Source organism: Trichechus manatus, unplaced genomic scaffold (genome assembly GCF_000243295.1).
Source record: "Trichechus manatus latirostris isolate Lorelei unplaced genomic scaffold, TriManLat1.0 scaffold00228, whole genome shotgun sequence".
Classification (NCBI taxonomy): Eukaryota; Metazoa; Chordata; class Mammalia; order Sirenia; family Trichechidae; genus Trichechus; species Trichechus manatus.
The window spans coordinates 1,538,063-1,560,127 of NW_004444164.1; the positions used below are offsets into that span (position 1 = coordinate 1,538,063).

The window sequence follows — 22,065 nt, forward strand, 5'->3', positions numbered from 1 at the left end:
CCAGAAGTCTATCAATTTTATTTGTCTTTGAAAATAACCACTTTTCTTTAAATATATTTCCTCTTGTACCTTTTTTAAAATTTTTCATTAATGTTATCTCTCATCTTTATTATTTGCTTTCTTCTACATTTGGAGAATTTAATTTGTAAGTACCCCCCCCCCCACCAACTTTAGTTCTTGAGGATCCCTGGTGGTTCAGTCGTTAAGAGCTTGACTGCTAACCAAAAGGTCGGCAGTTCGAATCCGAATCCAACAGCTGCTCCTTGAAAATCCTATGGGGCAGTTCTACTCCGCCCTATAGGGTCACTAGGAGTCGGAATCGACTTGACAGCATCGAGATTTTTAGTTCTTGAAGGAATCTCTCGGTGACACAAACTGTTAAGCACTCAGCTACTAACTGAAGTGTTTATGGTTCAAGTTTACCCAGAGTCATCTCAGAAGAAAGACCTGGCAATCTACTTCTGAAAAATCAGCCATTGAAAACCCTATGGAGCACAGTTCTACTCTGACATACATGGGATTGCCGTGAGTTGGAATCAATTTGATGGCAATTTTTTTTTTTTTTTTAGTTTTTGGAGTGGATACTTAGATCATTAATTATCAGCCTTTCATTTATGTTCAATTCAAATTTTACTTCCAGCATTATCACTTTTCATTTCCCTGCAGCACTTCCATTTTTTGGCCAATTTCTTCTTTAGATTACAGTATTCATTTTTGTAAAATGTCGTGTGGATTTATCACTGGGAAATAAGGAAACAACACAACTACATGTTTTCCAGCCTGTGCATGAGATAAATAGGCCTATCCTAATCACATGAGCCCTTTCAGCAGAGAGTTTTCTTTGACTGGTAGCAGAAATGGATATCTGAGAGACTGGAAGCACGAGACAGATTCGATTTGAGTAAAGTTCTCTATTGCTGAGATTAAAGGAGCCAGGTGCTAATGACCTGTGACTAATAAAAGCTGAGAGTTTTTCCCTGTCCAATACCTAGTAAGATGACAGAGACTTGAGGCCTTCATCCTCAAGGAACTGAATTCTGCTAACAACTTGAGCGAGCTTGTAAGCAGATTTCTAGCCTTGACTTTGGCTTGGTGAGGCTCTAAGCAGAGAACTTAACTGAACCTGCTAGCATTTCTGACCTACTGAACTGTGACATAATAAATGGGTGTTGTTTTAAGCTGCTGAGTTTGTAATGATTTGTTATGCAGCAATAGAAAGTTATTACAGTAGCTTAAATTTTAAGAATAAAAATCTGGCAAAGAGAAGTGTTGATGAGGATATGGAACACCTGGGACTCTCAATCTGTTGAAGGGAATGCAAGTTGGTACAATAAATTAGGAAAACTGGTGATATCTGCTAAAGCTGAACATACAAACCTACAAATATATCTTATGAACAATTCCAGTTTCTAGCTATTTTTCCAACAGAAATCCATTTCCGTATCAAAAAAAAGCATGTATAAGAATGTTTATAGGTACAGCTTTGAAATATCCCCAAACTGAAAACAACCCTAGTATCCATCTCCAATAGAATGTATAAATAAATTGTGGTATTCTGATACAATGGAAAATTTCATAGCTATAAAAATGAACAAATTACTGCTACACATGGACAGATCTTATAAACATGTTGTTAGGTGACGTAGAGTCAGTTCCAACTCAGAGTAACCCTATGTACAACAGAACGAAACACTATCTGGTCCTGCACCATCCTCACAATCTTTGTTATGCTTGAGCTCATTGTTGCAGCCACTGTGTGAGTCCGTCTCATTGAGGGTCTTCCTCTTTTTCACTGACCCTCTACTTTACCAAGCATGATGTCCTTCTACAGGGACAGATCCCTCCTGATAACATGTCCAAAGTATGTGAGATGAATTCTCACCGTCCTTGCTTCTAAGGGGCATTCTAGTTGTATTTCTTCCAAAACAGATTTGTTCTTCTTGCAGTCCATGGTATATTCAGTATTCTTCGCCAACACCATAATTCAAAGGCAACAATTCTTCTTCAGCCTTCCTTATTCATTGCCCAGCTTTCACGTGCATATGAGGTGACTGAAAACACCATGGCTTGGGTTAGGCACACTTTAGTCCTTAAAGTGACATCTTTGTTTTTTAAGACTTTAAATGTACTTAAATGATTTAACACTTTAAATCAATGCGTCGTTTGATTCCTTGACTGCTGAATCCATGGGCGTTGATTGTGGAGCCAGGTAAAATGAAATCCTTGACAACTTCAGTCTTTTCTCCATTTATCATGATGTTACTTATTGGTCCAGTTGTTAGGATTTTTGTTTTCTTTATGTCGAGATGTAATCCATACTGAAGGCTGTAGTCTTTGATCTTCATCAGTAAGTGTTTCAAGTCCTCTTCACTTTCAGCAAGGTTGTGTCATCTGCATATCACAGGTTGTTAATGAGTCTTCCTTACAAACATATATTGATTGAAATAAACCACACTTCAAAGAGTACATACACAAACGAGTATTATTCCATTTAAATGAGGGTCAAAGGGACAAAACTAATGTATGGCAAAAAAACAAACAACAAAACTTTTTGCCATGGAGTTGATGCTGACTCATGGCCACCCCATGTGTTACAGAGTAGAACTGCTTCATAGGTTTTTCATGGCTGTAATCTTAATGGAAGCAGATTGCCAGACCTTTCTTCTGAGGTGATCCTGGGAGGGTTCGACCACTTAACCTTTAGGTGAGTAGTTGAGCACAAACTGTTTGTGCCACCTAGGGTGGTAATATAAGTAATAATAGTGGTTATGTCTGGAGGCTGTAATAATGATTGGGAAGGGACACCACAAGGGTTTCTTGGGTGCTTGTAATGCACTGTTTATTGATCTGGATACAGATTAAATGGCATATTCATGTTGTGAAGATTCATTTATCTGTATGCATATGGTTTGTGTACTTTTCTGTGTTTATGCCATTCTTTAATGAAAAGCTTTTTCTTTTAATATAATGAACTATAAAGTACTGACAACATTTTTTTCACTGTGTGGCTTAAAAAAAAGAAAAATCACCCAAGGTCTTGTAGTTAGTAAGTGAAAGACTTAGAGTGGAAAATGATAATTAAGGATAATTTAATGATAATTAATGTTTTGGTTGAATTCTTTTATTTGACTGAAAATTAAAAAAGGAGGAAAGGTAAGTGAGAATAGTTGATACATAATTTTGACATTTACAATTATTTCTTTAAAAAAAACAGTTTTTCGGGAGGATTCATACCACTCTGTAGTCTCACGTGCTGCTGTCGTTCTCACTCCTATGGATCCACCAACAGAAATGAAGAAAAGAGAAGAAATAAAATTTCCTGAGCCTTCCAAACAGTAAGTTATTCATTTAATTTTTCAGAGCCCTGCAAAATCAGTTTTATAACTGTTAGGATTATTTTGCTCAGAAATTGTGATTTAAAATGAATATGTTAATATTAATATGTTAACAGGACATGTTAATAAACATACATTTTGTACAACTTTTATTTTTAATCAGTCTATTCTAAGTTGCCACAGTGAATCACTTTTTCGCCTCCTAACTTCATGTGTTTAAACCATGTATCATTAGTGTCACTTTTTCATTACCTTATTTTACGGAGATGGGTAAGGACACTGAAGTACTTGTTTTTCTTAACACCGTGATTGTGAGTATACTATTCTTGGATTGTTTATTTTATTGTTTATTTTATAGTCCCAAGCTTTTGTAAACTGTCATCAGTTTTTATTATTACAGACTTCTTAAATTTCATTTGCATTTTTATAAGGGAGAAAAGATTTTATTTTTAAATGCTTTTATTCTAAATTAAAACTATACACTATTTAATATTTATGTATTTTTGTCATTTAAACAGTTCAAGCTGTCATTTAAATTCGAACTTATATTAAGTAAATGATAATTTTTATTCTTATAATAGACAATTGAGAATTAAATTCATGGTAACAAAAGTAAAATACATAGACTTGAAGTATCAAACTAGGATTATGTTTGATTATGTATTAAATAAATAAAAAGGAAAAACATACTGATGATTTTTCTGTGAAAGTGATTCTATACCTGCTGTAAAATCTCAGATTGGAGAGTAGGTCAGGTACAAGTGGTGCTAAGGATTGCTGGCTGACCACCTCTGAGCAAGCTGGGCGTTAACTTACTGCATCTGTTGTCTTTTCCCCATTGTGTTACACTGCATCATAGTTATTTGTCTCTTGCATGTTTTTGTATGGATAATAAGCTCAGAGAGGACAGAGTTTCCTGGAGAATAATGGTGCTTGATACTCTTTGTGAAATCAATTAAAAAATCCTTTGATATTATATTCAATAATGTTGAATTCAAATGGAGCAATGTATATATTTGGTTGCATGAAAGTATTCAGTATTTATATTCTCATTATAGAGAAAAGAAATACTAACCAAATCAGAAGTGATGATTGTAATTCAATTTTAATATACACTAAAAGTGAAAAAATTGACTGCTCTTAATATAGTCTAATTTTTAGATTCTAAAAGCCATTTTTTTTGACTGATAGGAGAAAAATTACATCTCATATTGCCAATTGAATTATATTAGAAAATTCAAAAGTATTTTCCTGCAATCAATATGAGTTTACATAAGTTGCCTACATATTTGTAAATTGAATTTTAAATTCTTTTTAATTATCTTCCAGTTGACCAAAATTGGTGAATAGCGTTATTTGCTTACATAAAATGTCACTTTTACAATCTTCAGCTAATTCATAAATACTGATTCTTTTTTATTCTGGGATATATATTAAAGCAGTGTTTGTTAAACTGGCTACCCATTTTCTGCCTGTGACCCTAGTTTCCGTATGTAACTCTTCTGTATTCTCCAAATCTACTTTTTTATTTAAACACTGCCCTTCAACAATATTATTAATTCACTCTGGGAAGACAGAATAATGTATGAGTATAGGTTTTGTTTTTGTTTTTGTGTTTTTGAGTCGGCGAGACCTGGTTAAAATCTTAACTCTGCTACATATTAGTTGGAATTGTGTACATTTTATTTAACTTCTTTCAACTTTACCTTCCTCATCTGTTTAGTAAGATGAAATCACACACACCCTTATAGGTCATTGTATTCTGTGAGATGATACTGGTAAAGGACCTGAAATCTAACAATCTGTAGAAGTGTCAGTTGTGTTTTCCCCTGTCACAGTTTCAACTATCAGCGTTACAGATGACTTACAGATGACTTCCTTTCCTGAAGGCTCTTCTCAATGTGTCTGATACTTAGTTACTAAACTTACTTGTCTAACTAGGTGTCCTACCAGAATCTCACATTAATTATATGTATCTAAAACCAAATTATTTTCTCTAGCCTCCTTAAATGTTTGATTCTTTCAGATTTCCGTGTTTATGTAAAACCAAAAACCAAACCCGTTGCTGGCGAGTCGATTCCGACTCATAGGGACTGTATAGGACAGAGTAGAACTGCCCCATAGGATTTCCAAGGCTGTAAATCTTTATAGAAACAGACTGCCACATCTTTCTGCCACGGAGTGCCTGGAGGGTTTGAATTGCCAACCTTTCAGTTAGCAGCTGAGCACTTAACCACTGCACCATCAAAAAAAACCAAAAACCAAATCCATTGCCATTGAGTTGATTCCAACTCATAGTGACCCTAGAGGACAGAGTAGAACCTCCTCATAGCGTTTCCAGGGAGCACCACCAGGGTTTCCTCTATACCACCAAGGCCCCTTATTTATGTAAAACTACCGTTATTTTTCTTTATTTAAATTTTTGGTATATTTTCCTTCCAACATCTCACATTCAGTTATTGATTACTTGTTTACTGTCTCTATTATATTCTTTTTTCCATTTGAAATGGCAAGGAAGTCATATACATCTCATACTTCTTAAAATTTTTCTAACATACATCCTTAGTTGTAATCTTAATGAATTTATTCAAATAGTGGTCATCTGTAAATGGAGGTTACATATGTCGCACATATCTCTCACCATTTTTTTGAGAATTAAATTACTGTCGTAAATACATAGAAGGAACACAATGTAAATGCACAGATATAGTGATTAATTTGAACTCTGGTTTCAGAAAAATCAAGGGTGGTGGTGGTTATTGATTCTTGTAATTAAAAAGTTTAGGGGTAAAATTTTCCTTAAGTATATTTGGATCTGCTACTTAAATGATATTATCAAGGGACAGTCTATCTCCATCCCTTTGGTTTGCTTTTCTGTCTTTTGTTTCCATTTTTCATGGAAGATCCTCGTATGGTGACATTACTTCCATCAGTAGTAACTGGGATGAATTCTTATCTTATCAACAAATCCAATGGAAAGAGATGGTTACTATATTAACTAGAAAAAAAAAAAAAAAGCCTCTGATTTGAATGTCACTGGCTTTGACTAACTTACCTTGTTTGGTATGATTGTCCTGAAGCAGTTGCTCTGTCCAGGAGTATTTGATGATGTGATTGGCTAGAACCAGGTCACAAGGCAAACTCTGGAGCAGAGGAAGAGTTGAGAGGGAAAGGCAATTCCACATGTGAAATGCGGGTGATGTTGATAAAAGAAGGCGAGGATAGGTGCTTGGAAGTCAAAGCAGTGGCTGTTCAATATAGGTAGTTATATTATTAACACTGGTTTTAAATTTCAGAATTTCTTTGTTAAATTTAAATTATAGACATTGAAATAATATATTAACAACACAATGTGTGTATCATCCTTTCTTGTTTTAAATGATTTTTTTACCTGATTAATTTTATTTCATGTTACGTTACCCTGATGTGATTTTGAGAGGCAGTATAACTTGATGGTTAAAGATCCAGGGCTTGAGCAGGTTTTCTGAAATGTTCTTTACTACAGGTTGTTTTTCTTTTTAATGCAGAAGTTACTTTGTCTAACTGTTAGTGCACTGTCTGAAACATAGTAGGAAAGCAAGAAAATATAAATTTTATGATTTTTTACAACAAATATATTAGGTACTTAGCCACATCACATTGTTATAGATGAAATTACCAAAGCCCTGTGTGATTTCAGTTTTGTGTATTTTGGACTTCCCATTAGGAAAAAATAGTAGGTGTAAAATGATAACCCACCAATATAATACTAAGACAGTAGAATGGTGTAAATTGAGACATTATCTATGGATACCTAATATTTCCTCTCAATTCAGGATGAAATTACTTCTTTAAGTAATTATTCCCCCTCTAACTCAGCAAATCTCTTGCTAAGAAGAACTAGAATAATCTTCTCAGTATATGGGTTTCAGTATATGTAACATTGTACTTGAGAAAGAATGTGTAAGTTAATGTGTTTCTGCAGATGCCATAATCTAGGTGAAGAGATGAAACATGCACATAAAAAGGTAAATCACAGTATATAAGCAGGATATGCTATGTGTCCAGGGTGAAGTATAGATGTTAATTAGGCATGGGATTGTCTAAAGATGAGTCAAGTTTACTGTTATATCAACATTGCTTTATGAAAATACATTTGGGGATATGTGATTGAGAATATGTGAATATTTGGGGAGTGTTTGTTAATAAAGTGGGTGGTAATTTAGGAGGAACAATAGATATTTTCTTAAATTTAGTTCAAAATTAAAAAAAAAAAAGAACTGCATTCCATAGGACTTTCAATGACTGATTTTTCAGAAGTAGATTACCAGGCCTTTCTTCTGAGGTGCCTCCAGGTGACTTGAACCTCCATCCTTTTAGTTAGCAGCCACATGTGTTAATGATTTGCACCATGAAGGGACTCTTTCAAATATGTGGGACTCTGGATTGCTCAAATGGCCTCCCCCTTTCCCCAGTCTAGGCTTGTACAACCACAACCCACTGAGCTGCTCAGCCAATCAAGGGAGGGACGGACAGAGCTTAGAGGGCCTCTGGGGCATTCACCTGCAGGCTTGCAAGCCCTGTGTGTGTGGGAAGCAGCCAAGGGTGAGAAGGAAAGGGAAGCTGACTTGGTGTTTCATCAGTTAAGCTACATCAATTGGTATGACTTATGAGAGAATTAATTGCCTTCATCCTTCTGTGTTTTATAGTATATTTATCTGATTGAAAGATGTGGTCTCATCATTTATTGGTTTATTAAAATAAAAGGAAAACCTAAAGAAGTTGGTTGTTCTCAGACTTCACATGTTATAATCTATTCTTCTTGATTGACAGTATTGTTATTTTGGCTTGGTGCCGTGTATTGCTCCTTAGAGACTCGTAATATTTGGTCTCTAGTGCAGTCAACCTGTCAAATCAAGAAATCCTATTGTAACATTTGCATCTGGTTTGACTTTGTTCTTTGCACATTGAACACACAAACGCGATTTTTCAGGTGAATTGGGACAACCTGATAAGATGATTGAAGTGTTTTGGTTCACCAGTGCAGAACAATGCTGTTGTACTCTTTATAGTGTAATATAAAAACAAATTTATCAGATCGCTGAAAAAGACTGCAGGTACATCACTATTTTTGGGAAAGTAGCTCTTAAGCACAGAAAAAGCATGTTGCTAACTCTCAACTGTCCCTGCTAACATCATCCTATGAAAACATTATCATTTCAGATAAAAGAAATACTTTAATTTATCCTGTAATTCAGATAATAGCATAAATCTTCTAATAACACTTTAAAGAAATGCTATATTACTCAATATTAATTTATTATTTTTCCCCTTCCAGGAGGGCTAGCAAAGACTACTAGAAAGAACAAGAAGTTTGAAATCTGATGTATTTTCTCTGGTTAGAGGCTAGATGACATGGAGCAAGTTATTAGTCTTATTGAAATCAAGCTTCCTTACCTGTGAAATAAGGACAATAGCATCTGCTTTGTTAGGTTGTTTTAAGTATTGAATATTTAAATGTAAAATAGGTAGAATAGTGCCAGGCATATATTAGAAAAACAATAAAAGATAATATTTAATAATGCGTGTATGAGGAAGTTGGGGTCAGGATAGTGGAGAAAGCTCTATAACACACATAATTTAGATAATTATGTTCTATGGAATTTATAATTTTAGATATTATCTCCAGTTTATCTACTAGTGATATGATTATCTCTCCTTTTTTTTAGGAAGTGTTATCTCTTTTCATCTTTAGATGGAGTACTTTTTACCACAAATATTGCCTGATTTTTTTTATCTTCTGTAATTCTTAGAATAATCACTAGTAGATGATCAGTAAATATTTGAGAATTTACTTATTTTTAATATGTTTGAGGTAAAATACATTATAATTTAGGAAGTAGAATCAATCATCAGTATATAGTTGTGTGACATTATTGAATTAAAAGTAATATTTGGTTAGATTAATGCATAGCTACTGCTCATATTTTAGTATTGACCTATTTAATATTTGAATAATTAATATTCCAATATATTGCATGGAATTTAATCAGTTTCGTAGTGTTTTCCTTTTGTCTGTTATATTCCCCAGATTAAATCTCTTCTTAAAGGGGACAGACCTTGGTAACTTACTTATGCTTCTGCAAGTTACCTCATGTGAAACATTCTGAGCTAAGGCCTAATATCTGCATCTTCTGAGGAGTTAATATGCTAATTCATGGCCATCATCTGCCACAATGCTTGGCACATTGTTGGCAACCAGTTTTATTATTATGCAGTGTGTTTTAAGAACTAACTTATAACTAACTACAATTAAATCTATCCAAACAGCAAATTTGCCATTGTTGTTGTTAGGTGCCCTCGAGTTGGCTTTGACTCATAGTGACCCTGTGTACAACAGAATGAAACACTGGTTGGTCCTGCCCCATCTTCATGATCGTTGCTATTTTTGAGCCCATTGTTGCAGCCATTGTGTCACTCCATCTCATTGAGGGTCTTCCTCTTTTTTGCTGACCCTCTGCTTTACCAAGCATGATGTCCTTCTCCAGGGACTGGTCCCTCCTGATAACGTGTTGAAAGTCCGTGAGACACAGTCTCACCATCCTTGCTTCCAAGGAGCACTCTGGCTGCATTTCTTCCAAGACAGACTTGTTTGTTCTTCTGGCAGTCCATGGTATATTCAATATTCTTCGCTAACACCATAATTCAAAGGCATCAATTCTTCAGTCTTCCTTATTCATTGTCCAGCTTTCACATGCATATGAGGTGATTGAAAATATCATGGCTTGGGTCAGGCTCACCTTAGTCCTCAAAGTGACATCTTTGCTTTTGAACACTTGAAAGAGGTCTTTTGCAGCAGATTTGCCCAGTGCAATACATCGTTTGATTTCTTGACTGCTGCTTCCATGGGTGTTGATTGTGGATCCAAGTAAAATGAAATCCTTGACAATGTCAATTTTTTCTCCATTTATCATTGTGTTGCTTACTGATCCAGTTGTGACGATTTTTGTTTTCTTGATGTTGGAGGTGTAATCCATACTGAAAGCTATGGTCTTTGATCTTTATTGGTACGTGCTTCAAGTCCTCTTCACCTTCCACAAGAAAGGTTGTGTCATCTGCATATTGCAGGTTAATGAGTCTTTCACCAATCCGGATGCCACATTCTTCTTCATATAGTCCAGTTTCTCAGATTATTTGCTTCACATACAGATTGAATAAGTATGGTAGAAGGATGCCATACAGTGTTGAAAAGAAAGATATCTGAAGGAAGAATCCAAGAACCTGAATGCCAACTCTGGGACTAGGCAGGTCTCTATTTTTCTGAGACATAGTTCTATTTGTAAACAAATGTTAGCAACACAAACCTCACAGAATAGTTTAGTGAGTAAAAGTTCAAAACAGCCTGTTGTAAAATGGTAGAGTCTACCTTTCTTCTTTCCTTTGTAGAGGAATCGCTAATAAACATTCATTAATAGTTTCAGCTCTCTTCAACTTAAAGGATCCCGTGATGGATGGAAAAATCAAGGTACTTACAGGCTAATTGACTCTGAGGTGCTACTATAGTACTGTTTGAGCACATGTACGTGATGGCGATGAGTTTGTTTGTTTGTTTGTTTTTTGGTTTATCACGTACTTATCAGACCTAACTATAATCGCCTACTTTCTCCTCTGTCTCTCACCAGACAATAAAGGACAGGCATTTTTTGAGGACATTTTCTATCAATTTGTTTTTTTAATTTCAAATGCTTACCACATGATTTTGTATCTTGTAGGTATTAGAGAATTATTTTTTAATTTACAAATGTATTGTCTCAAACAATACATTTTTTATTCAATAACACTTATCTAGCTCACATTATGTGTCAGGCACTATTCTAAGCTTTGCAGATATGAACCCATTTAAACCTTACAACAGTCTTATGAGTTTGGTGCCATTATTATCTCAGGTTATTATTATCTGAGGAAATGAAGGACACAGAGATTAAGTCACTTGTTCAATATGACCCTCTAAAAAGGGAAAAAAAAGTATTCTTTTCAGTTACATTACTAAATTTTGAACACACTATACATATTTTTGTTTTCATGTTCAGTTGTTTTCATAGGCTTTTACAACCTAAAAAAATGGATGTCATTATAAACCAATAATGCTAAAGATGATTAGCATTTGCAGATCAACAGAATAAATAGAAAAACTTAAGTGACAAAATTCTTCACTGTTGGTTATCAAAATCAATCAGCACATCTTCATTTACGCATATATTTCTCCTCAGATGAACCAAGAACAAAACAAAATTGTTTTTTTAAGTGTTTTTGCCCTAGCATCATTTGTTGTACCAGCTTATTGTGAGGCTGTTTTTGGGAGGAAGGATTAGTTTCACTGTTTGTACATTTTTTTAGAAAATAACTTTGACTAAGCTCATGTCAGTAAGGCTAACATTACATATTTTGTCAAGTAATAAAAAAGGTGGAATTTAAATAACAAAAATAAGCTGGAAGAAAGAAATGATGAGGTTTTTCCCCCAACTAGTGTACGCATTTAAAATGTCACGTTTTATCACATAATATAATTCAGTGACTCAAAATACAGTATAGTTAGAATAATCTAGATACTTTTAACTTTAACTTGATCAATTACCACAAGATTGTGGAGCTATCTGAAAACCCCTTGCCATCGAGTCAATTCCAACACATAGTGACTCATAGAGACAGAGTAGAACTGCCCCATAGTTTCCAAGGACGTAAATCTTTACGGAAGCACAGTGCAATATCTTTCTCCAGTGGATTGGCTGATGGGTTCAAACCACCAACCTTTAGGTTAGCAGCTGAGCACTTAACCACTGTGCCACCAGGACACTTCTCATTTATATTTTTAATCTAATAGAATTAAGGTATGACAAAAGATTTTAAAAGCTTCTATATTTTCATATGAATTATTTTTATGTGTATTTTCTATGTTTTTAAATTAATCCATATCAGTTATAATTTAATCCAAGGGATGATTTTTTTCTCTTAATCTTGCTGAAAATTGTTTTTGTCTTTTATTTGTTGTTGTTATTCCCTGTTAGGATGGTTGAGTATAACAAATACATCTGTGCTTTTGGAATTCCTGAAAAATTTTGACCTATCTTCTCTATCAAATATTACATTTTTAAAATATAGCAGTTTGTTATGCTTTTATTAAATTGAATCAAATTGTAATCCCTTCTTATGTGGGATCAGGAAATTAGAAAACAGTGTTCTAAAATGTCAAGGTCTTGTTGACATGTTTTAAATGTAAATAAAGAGGCAGCTATGCCATGTAGTGGGAAGAACATTAAAAGATAAAAACTGGGATCATGACCCAGTTATTTTAGAAACTGAATGTCTGACCTTAAGAAAATCATTTGATTTCTGTGTTCCTTACTTTTCTCCCTATAAAATGAAACATTTCAAATAAATACTTTCTAAAGTTCCATCAACTCTTACTGTAGTATTCTAAATTGTTGTTTGAACATATCTTTGTGTTTTATAATCTCAAAACATTTGCTAAAATAAGCAATAAGAATTAAACATTAGTGAACTTAAAAAGGAAACCCTGATGGTGTAGTGGTTGAGAGCTACATCTGCTAACCAAAAGGTCGGCAGTTCGAATCCACCAGGCACTCACTGGAAACTATGGGGCAGTTCTGCTCTGTCCTGTAGGGTCGCTATGAGTCGAAATCGACTTGATGGCAAAGGGTTTTGTTTTTGTTTTTTTAATTTAAAATACTTCTCTATGTTTAAATATTTTTGTGGTATAGAAAACATTCTATTATGTTTGCATCAAGCTGTGGACTCCTGTGCCTCTAAAACTAAAACCTGCCAAATTCCAGATGTAAATTTAAACATTTTTCCTTTCTTAGTAACACATCATGTTTTAGTATGTTCTATTATTTTCTTGTTCCTTCTCGTTATAATCTGATTGATTGCATAATGTCAAAGACTAAGTGAAGTGTGTGAATGCTAAAACTCTATATTAGACTAATGTGATTCACAGAATTTATATGTTGATATTCTTTTTTTTATCTTATGGTTTTATTTCTACAGCATTATAAATAACTATGAAAATAACCCTATATATGATTACCCATTCTGAGTGGGGGTGTATGTAGAGATGCGAGAGGCATAATCGCTCCTTTATTTTTCATTTTCCCATTTGATATTCACATATTTTAAGATAAATATAATTTTTAGCTAAAAAATCAAAACTGAAAAATTACTGCATTATATTGAAATGTATACATGCTGTATCATTTAATAGAAATAAGATGAGGTAGAAGACATTTTAAAATGAATGAAAGTTTACTTTCAGAAAACTGATAATGTTGGAAAAATATAATAGGAAGCAACTAGCTAAAATTAAAGACAGCAATTTTAGGATTTAAATTTAATGTCATCTCCATATATTTCACATCAGTAATTACCTGGCAGTTTAAAATATTTTTCATGGTAAATGACTACCATTTAAATCTAAAACTGAATACTTGATGAAGTTTTATGGTCATAAGATTAATGTGCCATGAAGAAATACATTTTCCTTTATTTAAGAAAAAAATTAAACAACAAGGGCTGCATTGTTAAATCTACTGTACCCAATTATTGATCACATTTTCTCTCATACCTTAGTTGACCTGTAGGAGGGAAAAGTTATTAGAAACTACCTAATACTAGAAATGATTTTTCACCTAGCTGCCCATGATGGACTGGGCAAGTGGCAAAATATTATAAGATCTTTTGCTCTGAATGGTCTTTGTTGACCCAGGGACACTGGAGAGTATTCTGTACTGACTTTGGTGCAACATGGAGAGTGAACTGAGAGCAAAATGAAAGGAAAAAAGCAAAATAAATATATTGCCAGTTGGTATTGAACGCACTGCTCTCTAATCAGCTATCTTCAGAAACTTGGTTGAGTTGAAAGATAACTTCATGGAGCATAGTGTGGGTTGCACCAGTAAGGACAAAGTTTGGTTCTAGTTCTACTGTTCCACCTTTCCACTGTTAACACAGTGTATGACCTCTAATGACAGTAGAAATTACTTGTGTTTCAAGAGAGCAAGGATGCTCATGTGTATTTTTGTATTAATCAGAACTCTATAGATTTCTGATTATAAGTGGTAGATAGCCAATTCAAAAGATGTTAAAGACTAAATATATGTGTGTGTGTATATATGTACACATACATAGAGAGACAGAAATTTAGAATACATATTTCTTCAGGAAACATATTTAATATTTTTATGTTATACCTATTTTGCCTATCTATGATCATTTTGTACCAGTAGGAAACATATTGTTTTCAAAATAGCCATTGTATATACTTGTAAATTAGGTATTTATTTGGCACTAAAGTGACTTATTGGTTCAACTTCAATGTTCAGGAAAATAACTAACTTGTTAAATGCATATATGTTAAGCATTGTTCTGTCTTCTTGCTCAAAAATATTACCAAAACAATAAAAATTTTGTTAATATAGTGTTATATAGCAATGATGTTGGTATTTAAATTTTATTACTATTATTGTGCATTATGTTACAAACATGTATTTCCACTTATCATTACAGCACAGTTACTTCATAGTAATAAAAATATTTTTTAAAAATATTAAAACCATCCAATGAAATAAATAATTTAATATGGAAGTAGGAATTTATTAACTGTAAAATATTATTGAAAGTATTTAAATTAACAAAGTCATAACAAATGTAAAATAATTACGCATGTGAAAGCAAATGATTGTTATATAGGTCAAAAATTTGTGGGGTAAATTTAATATGGTTGACTGTCTTTAAAATATATGTTCATGAAAATAATATGCAAAAGTGGCCAGGTCTGTGCTGTTTTCCGCACTTGCCCACACCCTAATTTTAAAGGGAGGTTTGTTAGTAAGCTCCAAGCCTTAATTTTTAGGGCAGAATTGTTGTTGTTAGTTGCCCTTGAGTTGATTCCAAGTCATAGTAACCCCATGTGTGCAGAGTAGAACTGCTCTACAGGGTTTTCAAGGCTGTGACCTTTCAGAAGCAGATCACTGGGCCTGTCTTCCAAGGCGCCTCTGTGTGGGTTCGAACTGCCAGTGTTTCAGCTAGTAGCCGAGCCCTTAACTGTTTGTGCCACCGAGGGACTCCAGGGCAGAATTAGTCAACATTTTTATCAGTGAGTTGAATGATACATGAAGTCCCGTTTTAAAATATGTGGATAATCCTGAGAAAGACAGTTCATATATTGAAAAAGCAAATCCCAAATGCCATCTACCACAGACTAGTGCCAAGCTGATAGTGTTCACCAAAGGAAGGGATAAACATCCACATTTCTGGAGTCTATCCTAGGAAATTTATATTTCCATTCTACTTTTCCCAGTTATATTTGTTTAGTTTTCTACTTGTCTTCTCTTCTTGGATGTCTCATAAGCATCACAAATGCAACATGTTTATTTGTTAACTTCTTGCCCCTTAGTCATTCCACCCTGATAAATAATCAGGCAAAAACATTTTTTTTTTTCCAAAGACCTGTTTCTCCTCAGTTGTTAGCTATCTCAGTAAATGGTTGTACCGTCTACTAATTGTTCATGCCTGAAATTTGGGACTGTTCTGTGATACCAAGTTTCTCCATCAGGTTTTCTCTAAATGCATTGCTGTTGCCTCACCAACTTCCCAGCCAAACTCAGTAACCTCCAAAGTGGCATTCCACATTTATTCTTGTCCCTCTTTCAATCTAGTCTTCACAACTCAGATAAGAGGTTTTTCAAAACTGAAATGTACTTAAAACTACTGTCCTTTGAGTCAAGATAAATTATTGTTAACATATCCTCCAAGGCCTTGAGTTTAATCTTCCTTCCACTTCTCCCTTTGAGCTGTCTCAGGCTGGTTCCCGCTCTCTTGTCCCCACACTGGATGTTCAGTGCTCAAACAACTACTGCCTCCTTTTATTCAGAACTTGAGTGCATACTGTTCATTTTGCATGGACTTTTCTTGTATACTGGAAAACTTTTATTCATCTCTTGTTTTAAAGGTTACTTTTTGGAAAAAAGATAACTCTGTTATACTCATTACAGTCCATAATTTTCCTTTCAAGTATTTATCACAGAAATAATTACATAATTGAAAATATACCCTAATCTCCAATTGTGGGTGTCCATAAATCATTAGTCCTTTAAGTCACACTTCTCTTTAATATCCAAATAAAAAGTCATGGTTCTTAATCCCAAGAACTATGCTAAGTAAGTGGTTCTCACCTCTACCCCCAAACCTCAGAAAATTACTAGGAATTCCTTTTCTTTAGGTCATATCTTCCACCAATTTTCTGTTTTTTCCAAATCCTTGAACTACCTCAGCTACATTTTTAGCCTCCTATTTGCATCAATGTCCTGAAATCAGTGTCCTGATATTCCCAGGTTATTCCTGACACGGACTGTTCCTTTCTTGCTATTCTTTTCCTCAGCGTTCTGTTCTTTCTATGAAGATCCTCCACTTTTCTACTCTTACCCCATGTATGCCTCACACTTACTCCAATGTTACTTTTCTTGAATACACGTTATGACAAATAATATTGGTTGTCTACACGTTTTCCATCTTCCTCCTTGCAACAGATCACTTCTGATTTTGGATCAGCAATATGCTCATCATATCTGGTCTAAAGCTTCACTGGTCATGGCAGTCCCAGTCCTGTTCACTAGGATTTTGTCCTCAGGTGGTTATATGGCACAGTTATAGTCAATGAGACATATTAAGAAGTCTGAAATGAGCTTCTGAGAAATACTTTCCTCTTAGTACGGAGATCAAAATCTCTTTTTTTTTTTGCCCCCTTGTCTCCCTTCCTGCTTTGGGTTTTGTCTATAAAGACAGTGTGCTTGGGTCTATAGTACCCATCCTGAGTTGGTAAGACAGCCCATTTGAGGAGGTAAACCAATAAACTGAGACGGATTCCAAGTCAACCTTTAGCTTCTGGGCTTTATGTTAGGTAAATACCGGGTATTCTATTACATCCTAATTGACAACCATAAATCCCTTTGCCATCAAGTCAATTCCGACTCCTAGCGACTCTATAGGACAGAGTAGAACTGCTCCATGGGGTTTCCAAGGAGCAGCTGGTGGATTCGAACTACTGACCTTTTGGTTAGCAGCTGATCTCTTAACCACTGTGCCACCAGGATCTGACACACACATAGTTCCTATTATTTTCTTAAACAGAGCAACTTAACTTTTTGTCTCAAATGTCCCATTTACATTGTGCCCAAAAGTCTTCTCATCCAAAAGAAGTTTCATTAAGTAAAAGAGGATCCACTTCTTAGATGCCCTTCTCTCAGAATTTCAGTGTACAATAGTCATTTTCTCTCATTATAAATAATTCTTTTTTATTACATAATTGCTTGTTCAGTATTTCTTGCACAGCATTTTAAATTTCATGAAGGCAGAGACTGTGTCTCTTAGTCAACATTCTATTGGAAGGGCTTAGCCTAGTATCAAATTCATCATAGGGGCTACAAAAAAAAGGAAAAAATGGTTGAAACAATGATTATTTAACCTTGTATTATATGGTTTATAGTAGAGATGCCAACACAGGGTAATGGAAAGACTTCATATAAGGAGTGATATTTTAACAGTCTTAAATGTTAATGAGAGTTCACCATGTTGGAAAAAAATGGGTAATGGCAGCCTTTCAGAGATACCATGTTACGTGTCCCTGAGCCACCATTTCTTAGGATTGTTTTAGAGGAAATTTAAGTTGCAGATGAGTGGTTAGATTATGCGATCGTTAAGTTCGCTCTAGTCCAAATTTTTTAAATAAAGTCCCATGTATCTGAAGATAATATGTATAAGAAAAAGGCCTCTAAAGGTGAATCCAGTAAATTTGGAGACCAAAATTTTACAAAAAACAGTGAGAAAAGGTTTAAATCGATGACAAATGGGACAACATGTACATGGTTTAGTTTATATTTTATAACATTTAGGTTATAATTACAACTCTGTGCTAATTCTTGAATTAATCAAGTGTTGATTTTGTGAAGAGATAACATTTCAAAAAATAGAATGATAGCTCTCAATATATGACATTTTTCACTTCAATTGTATGTAAATGATTTTAAAGAGGGTAATTTTCACAAGAAAATACCAGGATCTCACTGACTTTCCCAAAAATCGTCCATTAATGCAAAAACCATTTTCATTTAGGGAGGAGGAAGTGTTGTTAGAGGGAGGATTAATTTACAAGTACTCAGTTCACTAGTGAATATTTTATTGCATGACGGATTTACTCTATACAGCATTATAAATATATGGACTTGGATAATAAATACTAGGATAATGAGAATGCCATGTACTTTATTGAGTTCTGAGGTTACTAATTAATGATGTAGGTAGCTAATTCTCTAAATCCATGATTAAGTTATTCTCTGAAAACTAAAGCCATTTTTTCACCTTTAATTTTTTTTCAAAGGGCATATTTTTTTGACTCATGTTTTAGTATATTATGCAAGGTCATAACACCAGTGTGCCTGAGGAAGACTAAAGGAAAATATTTCCATATAGAAAAATGTAATATAATGATCTCACATATTAAAAATGAATTCCAGTATCTTGTATCTCAGTTTTATAACTGAAAATCCTCTATTGAGGTGCAAGTGAGAGTCAGTTTTTTTTTTTTTTTTTTTTAAGATTTACACATTTTAAGACAGGTTTAGGAAATATATGGGATAATGGTAAAGAGCTCATGCCTGGGAGTCAACATTCTTGTATTATCAATTGATGGTTTGCTAAACTTGAGCAGGTGGGAATTGTTAACAGCTTGGACTTTGCTTCTTGTTCTAATTCTTAAGTTTGGTGATCTTGAGCAAGCTACATAATCTCTCTGAATCTCAGGGGCTTACATATTTGGGATTCTACACCCAGTTAGAAGAATTACAAAATAATGGCTGCAATGTCTCTAAATATACAGCTGTGTTCAATAAATGATAACTAGGATTTTTATAGAAGACTACATACTTTTATTAAATGACCATTAAAATAAAATTCAGCCATTAAATCAACTCCCCACACCTTAACTCCCATGGTCCCAATTCCAGTATACTTTCAGAATAGTTCTTGCTACAGACAAGAAATAATAAACAGGTCTTCTGGGTTAGATAACCACTGGTTCAAAATAATATTCTTTTCTAAGTCCTAGCACAGCTTTATTGCTGTCTACGTCAATTGCCTTGATTTCTGACCCTGGTTCTCCTTGCCTGGTCTTATGATTTCTACAGTTTCTCTTTGTTACCATTTGGCATTCTTTTCACATGCTTTCTATATGTCTAGTTTCTGATCGTAACCTGGTTTCAATCTTACCCTGTCTGGTAATTTACTAAGTATTGAAATGGCTTGAATTTTCTCTATCCTTACCATCCTGGTCCAGTTTTTCCCTGAAGTAACTGTTTGAACATCCATTTTAGATAATTTGATTGTATGTTGAGAAAGTCATTTTTTGAGTTCTTTTTACCCCTTGCTAAAATGGTTAATATCCAATAACCTAACCAAAGGTTGTTTGTAATTAGATGGTCCCAAACCAAAAACCAAACCTGTTGCCATCAAGTTGATTCCAACTCATAGCGACCCTATAGGACAGAGTAGAACTGCCCCAGAGGGTTTCCAAGCAGCGCCTGGTGTACCTGAACTGCCGACCTTTGCTGGCAGCCAAGCTCTTAATTACCGTGCCACCAGGGCTCTGATTGGATGATAGTGCTATGAAAACTGTAAGGAGCTATATAAAGGCTTACAATTATTATGAATTTGACTTGGACTAACATGAATATTATTAATGTCCAACTTGGTGCTGAACTCCCAACTTGATTAACTTTAAGACTTACCACTTCTGCCTACTTACCTTACAAATGGATATTTAGCCATTGCTTAGGCAGTTACACTTCAGCTGCATTTAAACCGACTTTACTTCATCCTATGGGCAACCGTGTGTATGAAATAGCAGATGACAGTATATTTCAATGAATAGGTATATACATAATTTCTGCAAATAAATCCTGCACTATTGTAAAATTAATTTTATTTGAGCTGAAGAATGGTCTCTAATTGTCATACTGGTACTTAAAAAATTAAACAGAAAGATCAAGTAATTATAATGATAACAAAAATATACATTGATTTATAGTTTACACCAAGATGCCGTTTATTTTTAATGGCCGTTCTAAGGTTATATAAAACAGAGATCATCATTTTATAGATGTAGATATTGAACATTCCAGGTATTAAGTAATGGGTCCACAATTACACAGTTTGGGATTCTGATTTTTAGAATGTAGGTTGATGATTAACAGGCCACTGCAGCAGTATACTGGAATGGTGGGGGAAAGAATCAAACATTTTTACTTTTCCTGCTGAGAGATAACCTGACAATAAATGAATTTATTCATGTTTTTATTTTCTTAGGAAAGGAATCCATTCAAATAATATCTTTTGCAAAAAAGAAAAAAAAATTATTGTGGCTATCTCCCCAGAGTTTAAAAATGAACAGAAACCTCTCAGAGAATAAATAGGGCCTGCTTTATGATGGTTAAGAGCTTGGCTGCTAACCAAAAGGTTGACAGTTCGAATCCACCAAATGCTCCTTGGAAACCCTATAAGGGCAGTTCTACCCTATCCTATATGGTCGCTATGGGTCATAATCGACTTGACGGCAGTGGGGTTTATGCTGTAACTTTAACAATACTACTGGAACACAATTTAGATGACATTGGTACAGGGTGACCCTGAAAGAATGATAGATTTCACTTGAAGAGATAACAATTAAAGAAGCTTAATAGAATGGCTTCAGTTCCTATGGTGATGGTTAGGCAGAGCTATTGAGGGACAGTTTCAATAATATCAAAAGAATCATTGTGTTCTTTTCAAAAAACAATCTGTGACAGATTTATTAAAAAGTAGAGAGGAGAAAAATTCATACTTGAGATTATTTCACCCAATAACGTATGTACTTAGGGCTTGGAATTTAATGCAAATGCATTTGATATGGAGGGCTGATCTGCAGAATTGAAAACAATAAATTTGTTGATAGATTCCCTGCATTTCACTGAAACACATGCATATTGGAGCCGTGTCCTCACTTTGATTAAATTTCAGCTACCACAGAACTGTGTAAAAGTGAAGACACAGTTCTGATATGCATGGATTTCAGTTGACACAGCATCCTACAAAGAAGACTGTGTGTATTTAACTATTAGATAATTCCTATAGTATACTATGGAGAGAAAGCAAGCCAGAACCATTAATTAGTATTAATATGTATGGGATATATTAGTTATGGGGTATATATTATTACATCCTCCTTATAACTGAGAATGAAAACACATTTCACTTATATATAACCAGAGGATATTTAAAAATGTGATCTTAAATATAAACTATTTAAACTTTATAAACTATTTGGAGGAAATTTTGAGGTATTGTGTAAATAGAGGACGGTTTAATTATGAAGATTAAAAATATAGTTTCTTTAACCTAGCTACAATCCGTAAAAAATTAGATGTAGCACAACGCAAATGTATAATTCGTAATAACTTATAAATAAAATAGAGAAAATCAGTGTAATGCCACAGAAAAATACAAATTACTATATTAGGTTTTGTTGCACTAAGACTGCATAAATGAGCCCTGGTGGCGTAGTGTTTAAGCACTTGGCTGCTAACCACAAGGTCGACTGTATGAACCCACCAGCCACTCCACTGAAGAAGGATGTGGAAGTCTGTTTTTA

General features: G+C 34.3%; 1 protein-coding gene across 1 annotated transcript in view; it reads left to right on the plus strand.

Annotated features, from left to right (window-relative positions):
* CCSER1 (coiled-coil serine rich protein 1) overlaps positions 1 to 22,065 on the plus strand; it is a 1,325,280-nt gene that overhangs the window by 214,852 nt on the left and 1,088,363 nt on the right. The window contains exon 5 of the mRNA XM_004389012.1: positions 3,215 to 3,335. Within this exon, the coding sequence (XP_004389069.1) occupies positions 3,215 to 3,335 (121 nt within the window). The remainder of the gene's footprint in view (positions 1 to 3,214; positions 3,336 to 22,065) is intronic.